The sequence below is a fragment of the Melanerpes formicivorus genome, unplaced genomic scaffold, assembly GCF_026170545.1.
Source record: "Melanerpes formicivorus ecotype bairdi unplaced genomic scaffold, bMelFor1.0.p_v2 SCAF_17, whole genome shotgun sequence".
In the NCBI taxonomy this organism is placed as follows: domain Eukaryota; kingdom Metazoa; phylum Chordata; class Aves; order Piciformes; family Picidae; genus Melanerpes; species Melanerpes formicivorus.
This window is the reverse complement of record NW_027142369.1, coordinates 7,779,614-7,793,108: the sequence shown is the minus strand read 5'-3', so window position 1 is coordinate 7,793,108 and position 13,495 is coordinate 7,779,614. Positions and strand designations below refer to the sequence as shown.

The following is a 13,495-nucleotide window of genomic DNA, read 5'->3' as shown; positions in this document are numbered from 1 at the left end:
CTATCACACTGCTCTCTGTGGAGGCCAGCTGGGATGAAGCTGTGCTCAGAGACATGGGATGTATTTGACAAAACAAACTCAGCCTGTTGTCTGTGACAGCAAAGCTTTTCAAAGATGCTGCAGTCATTAACTGGATTGCACAAGGAACAATTTTTTTCCTAATGTAACCATAGGGTACTTCAATTGCTCTTCATGCCAGCTGGTGAAGAGCAAGAAAAAAATTAGTCTAATTTTGTAGGAGATAATACTTTGGTTAGATATTACACTAGTGAAACAATAGAGCTCATGATTTGTGTAAAATTCCCTTCAGCAAGGCCTAAAATTTAGCTGCCAAACCAGGATGTTCTGAGCAATTGTGACTCTGCATTGTTTGAGGGGTGCCAGACTGGATCATCAGTGAACAACGTGTGATTTGCAGACCCCTCAATTCAGGGATTGTTTGTTGTAGGGTGTACACGTGTAATCAGAAAACTTACAATGTTTTCTGTGAGCATAAATTTGCTTTCAGGGCCTGTGATAGCACTGCAGGGTAGTCTGTGATCTGCTAATTGAATATGAAAGTTCCTGGGCTACATCGTTGGAGGTGATGGTCACTTTTTAATGCAACTTGCTTAAATAATAATGCAGCCTGCACTTTAAAACCATTTGCATGCCTCTAGCACAGTCTTTCTTCCTCTCATTTTGAGAGAGAAGCAAAGTCAATCTCTTGTGTGCTCATCTTAAACCATCATGGGAAACATAACTATGTGTCTCCCAAAGTGAAAACTAGAAACAGACTTCTATTTCTTTTCTTTTTCTAATGAGAGAATAGGAATTTTTGGAAAGAAGAGGCTAGAAATTCACCTGAGACAACCTTGCAGTTTTTCTCCTCACAGCCTAGCCATTGAGAACCTGCAGCATAACTCAAGATGAAGACGAGCCTTTATGTACTTCTGTGTTCTGATTCTTGAGGTGAACTGTGAATTCCTGTGGAGGTCAAGTGCTGTCAGGGCTCATGGAAAGAGAGTCTTGTTTATAAATTCTGAGTTACAGTGGGGGGTGGGGGGGGGGGCGGGGGGAAGCCAGATAAGCACTGTCCTCACAGTTTCTGATGTCTCTTGTTACAGAGCAGAGTGAAACTGCTTGAAAAGATAACTGAGGAACATGAGCAGTACAGGGCCAACGTCGGCCAGTTTCAATCATGGCTGAGCGGTGTGACAGAAAGATTAAACTGCTGCATCGGAGAAGAAACCAAGTCTTCAGCAGAGGACAAGTTAAAGGCACTGAAGGTCCTTAAACAATATAATTCTAACAAGGAGCTGGGATTGTGTGTTCTTTATGCCTGTACATGCTTTCCAAACCACACAAGGGTGTAGTTCCTGGGAAAAGAGTTAAACAAAGTAAGGTGGTGATTGTAACACGAGCTAGGGAAGAAGAGTTATATCAAGTCCTAAAACTGTAAGTACTTGTGGTTCTCCTAGCTATAGTAGGAGTCATAGGCTGGTTTGTTTTGTTTTTCTAAAAGCCTGATCTCCTATAGTTATGTGATCCTTTGAAAATCTTGCCCATTAAGCTTTTTTAAAGGAATAATATTTGCTGTGCTATGATTCTGTGATAAACGTGATTCAAATAGAGCCTCACTGGTTTTGAGAGTTTAGAGCTGGTGATAAAAATATTAATAGTGTTGAGGACAGTATCCAGTATTTTGTACCACTGCTTAAACTATTTAGCTTTAAATCTCTCAGAGATCCTAACTATGCATATTTTTCCCCATGTCAGGGACCTCAAGTGACAAGCATTTATGAAAGCCAAGCAAATATTTTCAGAATCATGGCAGTTAGTATTTCTAGAAGGCAGTCGAATGACCAACTCTGGGTTTAGGTCACCTGAAAAAAAGACATACTTTGAAATAAGAAGTGAAGAACCAAGTATGTACAACCAGGAGAGGTGGTCTTTCAGCTTTCCCCCAGCTTCTTATTCCTGCAGCTAATCTTCATTTAACTTCTTTCTGCAGGAAATTGCCAAAAACATTAGGAGAGGTGGAAAGAAGTGGAAGCACCTTGAAAACCAGTGTGCAGAGGTGATTTCAAATACTTCCCCACTCGGAGCTGAAAGAATGAAGGATGAACTTGAAGAGCTAAGAAAAGCCTTGGAGAAGTTGAAACTACTGAGTAGTGAGGAGGAGGAGAGATTGCTCAAGATCCAGCAGTCAGAAAGTGCCTTTGAGTCCCAAGCCAGACAATTAAAGACAGACATCCAGGAGTTGAGAAAAGATCTCCAGAGACTACAAGATGACCTGATACCTGTGGAAGGGGAAAAGACTGAAGATGAGTTTGTAGCTCTGTGGAGAAAATGCAATGTAAGTTTCTACCTTCTGTATGCCTAAAAACAGCAGGATCACCTGCAGTCATAGACTGAACACACATAGTCACATCCAGCAGGTGCCTGTCCCTTTGGTTAAAGATGACAAAGAAGGAGTATGAGTGTGTATGAAACAGCCTAAGGAAAATGTGAACAGCAGCAGTGGAATCAACTATTCTAACCTTTATCTCGCTCTGTGCGGAGGGAGCGGGGTTGGAGGATATGCTGGAGTTCATGTCTGGAGTTAAAAAGAACCATATGCAAAAAGAGCACAAGACAGAGCAAACAACACAATTTGCTCAACTTAAAATAAAGCAGGAAAAGAACACCTTGCTGTATATATTAATACAAAGACAAATACACCTATTTCTAGGGTATTTGGTGAGACCATTTCTGTACTGTATCTGTCTATGTGAAGTGGATACCTGTATTCCTTTACTGGCAGAGACATCTTCATTCCCAAGAAATCCCAAATTTGTAGCAATCCAATCAGTTTGCACTGATTGGATCAATCAGTTGCACACATGAGTGCAAAAAAAATTTGTCACATATAAAATACATAAGAATCTTTACCACTCATTTCCTTTTGAGGCCTAGTTTTGCATTTATTATCTCTTCTCAAAGTGACTTTCATTGCTATTTGTATGTCTAGAGCTCAGCAGGACTAGCTGGAAAAAGTTATGCAAAAAGGATCCACAAAATACAGACTGGTTCAATCCAGATGCATTTGCATGGAGGGTTTGTTCTGTTCTGTTTTGTTTCCCTACATCATCCTAGAATTAACATTCTGTATCTGTGAGTCTTTGAGAAAGATCTGTTCATGCAAACAGATGCAGCTGAGACTGAACCAAAAATGCATCTCATGTTAATGCACCACTACAGAGAACTGAAACTGGGCCTGTTTGTGATTCACTCTGTCCAAACAATGAACCCTGCAAATCAGATGCAGAGTCTAGGCAGTGTGAGGAGAGGAGAGAGCCTGCAGGAGCAGAACTGTTCTGAGAATGTTTTCTGCCATACCAAAGTTCATATTCCTCAAAGCTAGGAAAAAAGGCAGAAGAAAAGGGACCAATTGAATACCCTGAGAGACAGCTCTGTATTTCATGTTTCAGACATTTCATAAGGTGTGATCTGTTACTTATTTTTATAATTAAGGCAATAAGAGCAGCTCTGGCTGCAGAAGAGTCCAAGGTTGAGAGGCTGAAGGCCCAGCTTAAGGAGCTTCTACGGTTTTCCCAGGATGTGCAGCCACATGCTGAAAGTGTTGTCTCTGCAATACAGCAGTATCAAAGGTAGTGGGAAGTCTGATCCTGCTGGGTGGGTGGTGGTGGGAATTTTCTCTCAGATGTTGAAGGGACTGACAAGGGCCTAATAAAAAAAGTGATATGCCATCCAACTGTAGGTGATGGATAGAAAAGCAAGGCTTTTGCTAATTACATCCACCTCCACATGTCAGCAAACCTGTAATTTTAGCCATTTGCTGGGAGCTATAGGCTGCTGGCCGTTTTCATGCAATAATCTTGGATCATTAACATAGCGTATGGTTTGAAGAAAATTAGATTGTTGGCAGCTGATTTGATCTTCTTAGCATTTTAAAATAATAATTTATGTATTTTGCTTGCCTTTCATGACAGCAACTAGAAAAGCAGGCCAGGAACTCTAGTAGTAAACGATTCAGAAGAATTACGGCCCTCCCTTATTGAGTTTGTTGTGGTGACTCATCAGCCTTAGCAGTTATTTGGCAGAGTTTATTCTCCTTCTCCCAGCGGCTGCAATGCATGATTCCTGTTTTCAACTTGCCTTGGGTTGGAAACTCTGAAAGTTTAGCCTCTCCCTAGGCTCCAGCATTTCCGTTTCCAGGCTGCCTGGAATCAGGAAGTAAAGAAGCTGCAGCAAATTTTGCAAACTAGAAGAAAGGATCTTTTTTATTAAGGAAAAAGAAAGGTCAGTTTTTTCACTGTATCCAAGATTGTTTTCCTCTGTCCAGTGTACAGTATGCTGTCCTGCTGGAAGGGCTGTATGTTATGGGAAAGGATTTCAGTTTAAGAACTAATGAGTAAACAATATTGAAAGAGAAACAGAGGAGGCAGGGGACTCGCTTATGCATAGAAAATGGCAGCTGCTCTCTTGCCAACTTCTCTCCAAAGCTTCTTTGCAAAGTCTGGCAGCTTCACGGTGAGCCTGGCACGGGCAGCAGGGCAAATGGCAGAGGACAGATAATGTCAGAACTTTCTATTTGCAGAGCTTTTGGCTTCTGCAAGCTTGCCTTTGTTTAGCTCCGTAATGTCCCAGTGACACAGGTAAGATTCTTTCTGTTTCTATAGAAAGGCAGTGTTAATCTCGATTGATATTTGCTCTTGCCTGCTTCTCTTGTGAACTTGCAGGACACTGTTCCTCTATGAACAAATAATTTGGGCTGCGTTCTGACATATCAAATAGGGAGGTCAGGAGAGCTGAGGAAAACAGGAGGCAGCTTCATGGAATGTGGCACTGCGAGGCCTTGTTTTGGAGCTTTGTTTTGGATAAGCCTTTGTAACAGAAGCCTGGATATTTGATGAATGCTATTTTTTAAATTTCCCCACCCCAAGGCATGTATATGTACACATACATAGCTGTGCATGTATGTGTATACATATATGTATAAATACAAAGCTTTTATCAGAATCACCAATTTGTTAATGTAAATATAAGTGGTTCTGAAAGAAACACGTATTTTCTTCTTTTTGTGAGTAACATATGATGATCAATGATTTCTTAATGTAATTTTTTAAATAAAGACTTGGTAATACACAAAAAAATACAGGCAACTGCAGCTAAATTCTAGACGGTCTTGGCTTGTTTCTCCCATCAGTCAGTGAGACTGTTCCAATAATATGATTTGTTAAATAGTGCTGTTGATAGCAGCCAAGAAAGGTCACGTATATGGGAAGACTGCTGGCTGATAGAAAGGCGAAGTAATTTCTGATACACAGTTGCACAAGAGACAAATGTGTCTTCTGGTGTCTAAATAAAGTTTTGTCCAATGCCTCTGACTGACAGAGCAGCTGTCAGTAGGCAGCACTAGGCTCAGACAGCAAAAAAGACTGAGGCTTTTGTCTTTAATACAGCTTACACATGAGTATTGTGTTAAGTCGTGCCTTGATGAATAGGATATTTGGACCTGGATTTCATTGTAATCCTTGTCTTGGCTGTCATGTTATCCTTGCAGTGTTAGAAGCAAGACATCTAAAATGAGTACTGATACAGAAGCCCAGCTGAGAAGACTATTCCAAAATCCCTTGCAAGATTTTGAACAGTGGAAGCCATCAGTCCAGATGCTCCTGGAGACTCCAGAGCCAGCACTGGCTCACATTGAGGTAGTAATCCTGTTAATGAATTCAGAAACTGATACTTGGTTTGTTTGTCCAAGCTATGTCAGCAGCTGCTTCTGCATACAATTGCCAGACAGCAGCAGCTGGAAGGGCTTTTCCAGTATGTCAGGAAACCCCACAGTATGGAGGTCAATACTTAGCTCTAGCTGTAGCAGAACATCTTTCTTTCTCCCCTTCATTTGGTTAACTGGAGTTGTCAGCTGAATTCAATGCTGAATTAAAGTGCTAGGTAGTATCTCTAACAATTGTAGTAATACTGTTTAGCATTAGCTCAGATCTCCCTGAATGGGAAGTCTGTGGACTCTCAAGAAGTATGTAGTAATACAGTCATGGGATTATAATGCATGATTTCTGCATGTGTCCATCAAGGTATGTTTGTTACTTTGTCATCCCTGTGACTTCCAGTATAAATGTATCTGCAAACAAGGATGGAGTTTATCCTCAGGATGAGCATTCAAGCTGTCCTTTCTGTTGGTTGTTTAGGCCTCTCCTCTGCACAGACAACTCTTTCCATAGTACAGCATTCCTCTATTTCTGTTCACAAAATGGATGCAGACCTGGTGCCTCTAACATTGTCAGGAAGACTTTTCCTTTAACTGGGCACTGTCCAGGTACCTTCTGTCACCCTTTGTAAGCCCAGCATGCTGTTTTTGCCTGACTTTGTCATACTGCTTTGGTTGTGTGACTTGTGTGAGAATAGTATGGTTACATGATTTTTATTGTTTTCATATAATGTCATTGGAAGAATTTTTCTCCTTTAGGCTGCTCTAACTTTAAGCTCCCAGTTCAAAGAGAAGTTGATGACATTACAGCTGAAGAAAGATTTGCTAAACAATGTCCTTGGTGAGGAACAAGCGAAGTCTTTCCTTCAAGAAGTAGCTGAAGCTTCAAAGGAGAGAGAAATTCTACACAGAAGTTTGCTGCAAAGGAAGAACAAACTCCAGGTATGTTGGGTTGATGAAATATTAAAATAAATTTGTGGTCTGTTGCATACTGTAGCCTGGTGTTTGTTTGACAGAAGATAATGCCTAGGGATATGTGCTGAATACTGGATTATCTTCTTCCTTCTTCACCTAGAATTTGATATTGCAGCATAAGGACTTTGATGCTGGTTTTGCACCTTTGCAGAAGAAATTATCTTCCATCAAAGCCAAATTAGATCTAGAAAAGGAACCACGGCCTGACCTTCTGGGTAGAAAGACACAACTCCAGAGACTTCAGGTACATTGCAGCAATGTTTGACCATGGTATCTGCAGTAAATTGTGGTCCTATTGTTGGTATTCTAATAGTATTAGGAATTCAGTTCCTTAACCCCTCAATTGTGTATTAGATCATTTCATTTGGTCCTGTTTATAGCACAGAGTAGATGAAACTGAAGGAATGCAGCTGAAAAACTGGCAAACTGTATGTAAGGGAAGGAACAAGCAGCAGGAAGTTGTTGTTGCCACACCTTCTTGGGACAGTTTTATCACAAAAGAAAATGTATTTTGATACTTTCCACTAGGAGTGAGACTGCACAAGATAACCTGAACCAATCTAGCTGACTCCAAAGGGAGGCAATTCCGCTGCCCCACCTTCTTCTTCCTGTTCTTTACCTAGTGACAGTTTGATGCATCCTGGATGTACTCCATGGACTAATTCAGCTGGCCAAGATAAGAAAAAAATCCACAGAAAAAGATCATGATTTTCTATTTGATTAGTGTTTTGAACTGATTCAGCAAAAGGTCTGACTTGCAGTAGAGTCTATTGAAGGCATGCAGTGTACTTGCATAGCTGGGAGAGACAAGAGAAGAGCAGGAAGGGAAGAGAGCGGGGAGGGGAGTGATTCTCCCCTTTAGCCATAATAAGCTATGGTGATTCAGCTATACTGTGCCAACTCACACTTCATGACCACAGTGGTGTCATCACCATAGGTCTTTGCAGTACTTAGCTAATTATACTACATCTCCTCTTGAAGTTTCTCAGCATTTCTTGTTTTTGTTGTTAAGTGGTAACATGTAAGAACATTCAGCCATTTGTTTCAGAAACATTTACTTCTAGACATCAAGAAAAAAAATAATTCAATGGCAGTGATTGTTCCTTTATTTTTTTCCCCTTGTGCTATCAAATGAAACTGTTCAGTGTATGTTTTGTGGAGGTCCATGCCACACATGAAATCTGTTGTTTTTATTTTTCCTCTGCAGATGATCCAAGATGATTTGGCAGAGCTTGCAATTCAAATGGAGGAGGTAGAGAAGCTTGTTCAGTCAAATACCACACACAGGCATGAAATGAATCAACTTGCATCTGACTGTCAGGCCCTGAAGAGATCATTGGAGGTAACATAAGGAAGAGTTTTGAATTCCTTAGGAATTGTCAGTTGCCACCATTTTAAAACGTTTTCAAAACAGTCTTTGAGCATATGAGAATATATGCTTTGGGTGACAGATATTTTTGTTTCAGAGAAAGAAGGCACTGAATGCTTAAGCCTTTCATAACTCCTCTAGGATTCTCTGATCATCCATAATGTGATTTTTCCTTTGGGATGGGATACCATCCATACAGATTTTACATCTGTAGAAATTAATTTTTGAGCAGGCCTGCCTGATATTTCTGAATAAAAGACCTCATAGTTTTATTATCATGGAGGTGCTTGGATTTCTTCAGATTATAGTGTTTTTATTGGAGAAAAAAAAAATATATAAAAAATTGATGCAGTTTTGTGACCTAGAAGTTAATGAGAGAAAAGTGTTGCAATTGCATAATCACTTGTTTTGACCTGAAGCATTTTGTAACTTGCAAACATAGCTATAAAACAACCTTCCAAAGCAGTCTCAGAAGCTTATAAAATTACTTTAGTTATGCAGGTCAGCATAGAGATATGTGTGATAAAATGTTACCCTAACACACTCTGTGGAATTCCAGTTTCAATCTCAATAAATCCCATTTAATGCCAAACTGGGTTTGTGTCAAAAATCTATGCAGTCATTTCTGATTGAGGGAGTATAGTGTGTATTTTATATTGTCTGGGGAAGAAAATGTCCCAGCATATTCTTTGTTCTGTTTCAGCTGAAAAGGGAACTATTCTAGTGCTTAATGCCCCACCGTGTGGTTGAATTCAGGCCTGCAGAAGCTTGTAGGTACCACTGATGCTAAAGGATAATTTTTTTTTTTTGTCTCATTGACAGCTTTTTTAACTTCTTGCCAGCAGACCCTGCGTGGAATTCAGTAATGAAACTGCCTTTTGTGTGTCTTTAGTTACTAACTTACTTTTATCATTTCTAGATGATGATTCAGCAGAGTGAAGAGCATGTTCAGAAGCACTGGGCATATAACAACAAACTCTCTGACCTCCAGCAGTGGATCACAGTAAGCATGGAGAAGATGGTTTCCTACCAGGGTGCTGATGGACAGCAGGACACTGAGGGCAGGGTGGCAGGCCTTGAGGTGAGAAGAGCATCTTTTAAGATATGAATTATTCACTTCACAGCAGGCAGATATTAAGGGCGAGGGGTTTCTAGTGAGGGTTTGCTAACTGGGAAGTGTAATGGTGGTTTGTTTCTCCCTGTTGGTTGCTGCTGCCTTCCTGATTTGGCATGTGCTGTGGGATGTGGAGTTATTTAAAAGACAGAAACTGTGAGAAATGCCTAAGGACTTTTGAGGCAGATAAAGTAGTATCAAAGGATAGATGGTTTCAGAAAGCACTTTGTCTGCCATGGTGATCTCTGGACAAACCTTTGCCTATATGTACTCATCAATACATCGAACATTATTACCCTGTTAGCCAACCTTGTGTTGTCCTGAACTGAGCTGTTCCACAGCTGGTAGCTTTTTCCCTGTGTAGCAGTATTTTGCATGCTAGATTCACTCTGGTAGGTTACTTTAGCTGGCAGGTTTTTCTCATACAGGAAACCAAGATAGCTCAGGGGAAGGCAACAGAAAGGGGTACATTGACAGCATGTGCCCTTTCAGTTTTGCCATCAGCTCTTTTTGCTGTGTTGGCTCTTTGGAAGGATCCACAGCATATATATTTTTCCTTTCCCCACTATGTGTGTTCTAGTTAGTGCCAACAGAACCAACTTAGTCCTAGACCAAAAGTGGCTTTCAGTCTCTGCTTTACCCAGGATACCTAGAAGTAACAGTAAGGGCTGTATGTTTCAGAGATGGCTAGCTGAGTTTCCAGATAAGGAGATCCAGCTGCATCTTGTGGAAGCTCACGGCCAGCTGGTCATGGAGAATTCTTCCCCAGAGGAGACTGCCCATGTCCAGGAAGAGCTAGATAAGCTGAAGGAGTCATGGAGAACCCTGAAAGAAATGATAGCTGGGTAAGTGTTGATGTGCTCGATGCTTTATGCTTTGTGATAAGATAGTGAACAGGTATGTTATGATACTGGGAGCAAGGTGAGATTTTATTTAATTATTTGGAAGCAGGAAATAATTACTTTCAATAAAACCATCTTAGAGGATCTGGGGACCAGAGGAGTCTATGAAGCTTTACCTCATGATTAGAGTAGACGCTGTCTCCTTAGGACAGCTCACCCTTGCTCTACGAGGCCATATCAGAGGAAGCAGGACACAGATTGGGTGATTTCTGCTGAACCTTCCTTTTCTCCTTGCTGTCTGATCTCCAAGGAGACTTTATCTGTGCTGAGAATTTTGCCTTTTGCAAATCTGCAAGAGGGCTAAAATCTTCTCTTAGTTGGCCAATGTGGACTTCATTTATTGTCCTTGCTGTGCAGTGTCAAACTGCTGCTTATAATTGCTAGTCTGTATGAAAATTTAATACTGTACTAAAAGAGTGAGTGTATTCATATGTAGTGTCAGAACAGCCACAAAAATATGCCATTACCAGATTGAAAAGTATATTGTCAAGGTAGTATTTTTGGGGGGGATCTCGCTCTTCTGAATAAAAGAAAACAAAATGTTTGGAAATGTTAGAACTAGAGGACTTGTGCTGTTTTGAAACACTCCTGGTTTAATATAATTACATTAAAAGGATGTTGGAAAAACTTTAATAGTAATAGTGCTATTAATAGTAATAATAGTATTATAATAATAATAATAGTGCCATTTCACCAGAGATGTCTCCTATAGCTCTGGTCCAAATGTGTTGTTATTACATGTTTCTCTGTGCCAATGTCTTTGGGTTTGTGTTTTGTAGTCTTCTCAAAAAGCAGCAGCTAAATAGACCAGTGGCTGATAAGAAGAAAACAGCATTTCCAGACAGCAGATGGATGTCAGGACCTGCCTTCCACGTTTTAGATGAAGATCCCAACCATAAGAAGGTGAGAGAGGAACTCTGTATCTGCTGTTATTTCAGCTTCACAATAACAATTTTATTGGCTTTGTCTGATACTGTGGCTTACAAAGTTGGAATTTAAGGTCTTGCAGTCAGGCCTTCAGCAGAAATATTTCATGTAACAATAAGGGCCTTTTTTGTTCCTATTATTGTGTAACCTAGGAGAGGACAGGAGAAGGACAAAATACAAGAAGCCACATGAAGCTCCTGCATGACTTTGAAGAGTGGCTACAAGGAGAAAATACTAAACTGACCAAAATTCTTGCTGCAACTTCATCTTCTACAGAGGAAATTAAAGCATGCCAGAGCAAACTGGAGGTTGGTTTTCAGGGGATGAAGGCTAAGACAAAGATTGCAATGAGTACAAATTCTAGATTTAAGAAGCGAGATCTTCTTGAATTCTTGAGTTGCTGCTGACTTTGCCTTTGCCTGCAGGAGTTGCAGTCTCATGTGCCTGATGGTCAGAGTCTCTTTGACGACCTTTTGGATCTCCATTCTGTCATTGGAAACTCTGAAGAACTGGAGGACCTGCGTTACCGATGGATGCTCTACAAATCTAAACTAAAAGAGGCCATGAGTTCACCGGTAGGTGACAGCACTCAATTCACAGTTGCTCGTCTCTGCCAATGCTCTTTTAGGTTGTTTCATATTGCTAGTCAAAATTCAAAAGCATTTGTGTCTTAGTAAATGCCTTAGTAAATGCCATTAGAGACAGGACAAACATAGCTGTTTGTTTATAAATATAAGCACAAATGTTCTTGTATTAAAATCAGAGTTGTGCACTACCTTTTTCCTTTGGAAGCGATGCTCAGAGTATTGCTTGAAATGAGAGGTTCAAAACAAAACAGCGTTTGGGGACTGAGATGTGTGTGTGTGTGAATAGGTTGGATACAGACCTAGCTCCAGGCATATGGATTTCTAGTTTTTGGCCCTTTCTCCTCAGAAGATTCTCTGCTGATTCCTGCAGTAAGATTTTTCTGCAGAAAAGCCAACCATATTCTGGGTTGCCTCAAGAGAGGTGATTCTTCCCCTCTATACCACTCTCGTGAGATCCAATCTGGAGTACTATGTCCATTTCTGGAACCCCTATTACAGGAATGATCTGGAGGTGCTGGAACGTGTCCAGAGAAGGGCCATGAGGATGATCAGAGGGCTGGAGCACTTCTCCTATGAGGACAGGCTGAGAGAGTTGGGGTTGTTTGGTTTGGAGAAGAGAAGGCTCCAAGGAGACCTTATCATGGCCTTCCAGTATCTGAAGGGGGCCTACAAGAAAGCTGGTGAGGGGCTTTTTAGGGTGTCAGGTAATAATAGGACTAAGGGGCATGGATCCAAGCTAGAGGAGGGTAGATTTAGATTAGATGTTATGAAGAAGTTCTTCACCATAAGGGTGGTGAGACACTGGAACAGGTTGCCCAGGGAGGTGGTGGAAGCCCCATCCCTGGAGATTTTTAAGGCCAGGCTGGATGTGGCTCTGGGCAGCATAATCTAGTGGAAAGTGTCCCTGCCTGTGGCATGGGGGTTGGAACTAGATGATCCTTGAGATCCCTTCCAGCCCTGACAATTCTGTGATTCTGTGAATATACTGTTCATTATTTGTGTCTCCTACTCTGAGACAGTGATTAGAATAGCCACTGCCTAAAAAAACAACTATGCACAGAAGGGCCTAATCCTTTTTGAAATTGTCTTAATGGGCTAAGGATTTGGAATAAAATCAAGAGAAGGTCTTTTAATAAAAAAAAAAAAATATTAAAGATGGCACCAAATTGCTACATATTCGGCCCCTGTATCAAATATTCTAGGGCATGCTGAAGATACTCTGATGTTATTAATGTCAATATACAGAATTAAGATGTTTTTTAGCTTAACTGCTGACATGTTCAAGATATCTTAATTGAAGGATTCGACTCTATAGGTGTGCATTTGGTATTTTCTCTATGCAAATACTTTGGAAGGTATCTGAGCTTGAGGTACCTCAAATTTTTCTGTTTTGGGAAACCTTGTCTTCATATCCAAAGCTTATTTAAAATACAAATCCTTAAAGTGCATGGAAGGTAAGCATGACCTCTATTAAGAAAGAGCATATTTCTAAGAAATATTTGCCATTGATTGTAATGATTTATGCTTTGTTAACCAAAACCTTGTGTAAGCATAAATAGCATCAATAGGTGTCAGCAAAGTCTAAGCTATTACTAGGAGTCTGCTGATCTGATTCAACTGGTCAGATACCTGAGGATATTTCAGCTTTCTGTCTAATGTGTATTAAAAAGCTCATTAAATATAAAATCCCTTGCTGGCTCACTCTCTCCAAATGACCATGAATTTGAAAGAAATATCCCCTGTGAAGTGAATATGCATTTATATATGTTCAGCTCTCCACTGGCATCTTAAGTTCATGATTCTCTTTATTATTTTTCAGTGTTACTTACTTATTTATTTAATCTTATAAACAGAGTCCTGGAACTTTGGAAGAACCTGACAGGTTAAGAAAGGTATGACACTTTCCTC

The 13,495-nt window shown here is 40.4% G+C and overlaps 1 protein-coding gene across 5 annotated transcripts in view; it reads left to right on the top strand.

The window, feature by feature from the left end:
- The window catches only part of SYNE3 (spectrin repeat containing nuclear envelope family member 3), a 70,541-nt gene that overhangs the window by 32,848 nt on the left and 24,198 nt on the right, over window positions 1-13,495 (top strand). For 4 of the 5 annotated variants that reach the window (XM_068148858.1, XM_068148856.1, XM_068148857.1 and 1 more), the window contains exons 5-17: window positions 1,107-1,268; window positions 1,994-2,338; window positions 3,496-3,632; window positions 5,549-5,696; window positions 6,473-6,655; window positions 6,789-6,932; window positions 7,896-8,030; window positions 8,977-9,138; window positions 9,853-10,016; window positions 10,853-10,976; window positions 11,153-11,308; window positions 11,426-11,575; window positions 13,441-13,479. In XM_068148858.1, the coding sequence (XP_068004959.1) occupies window positions 1,107-1,268; window positions 1,994-2,338; window positions 3,496-3,632; window positions 5,549-5,696; window positions 6,473-6,655; window positions 6,789-6,932; window positions 7,896-8,030; window positions 8,977-9,138; window positions 9,853-10,016; window positions 10,853-10,976; window positions 11,153-11,308; window positions 11,426-11,575; window positions 13,441-13,479 (2,049 nt within the window). The remainder of the gene's footprint in view (window positions 1-1,106; window positions 1,269-1,993; window positions 2,339-3,495; window positions 3,633-5,548; window positions 5,697-6,472; window positions 6,656-6,788; window positions 6,933-7,895; window positions 8,031-8,976; window positions 9,139-9,852; window positions 10,017-10,852; window positions 10,977-11,152; window positions 11,309-11,425; window positions 11,576-13,440; window positions 13,480-13,495) is intronic. The other variant, XM_068148854.1, reaches the window with a different exon arrangement.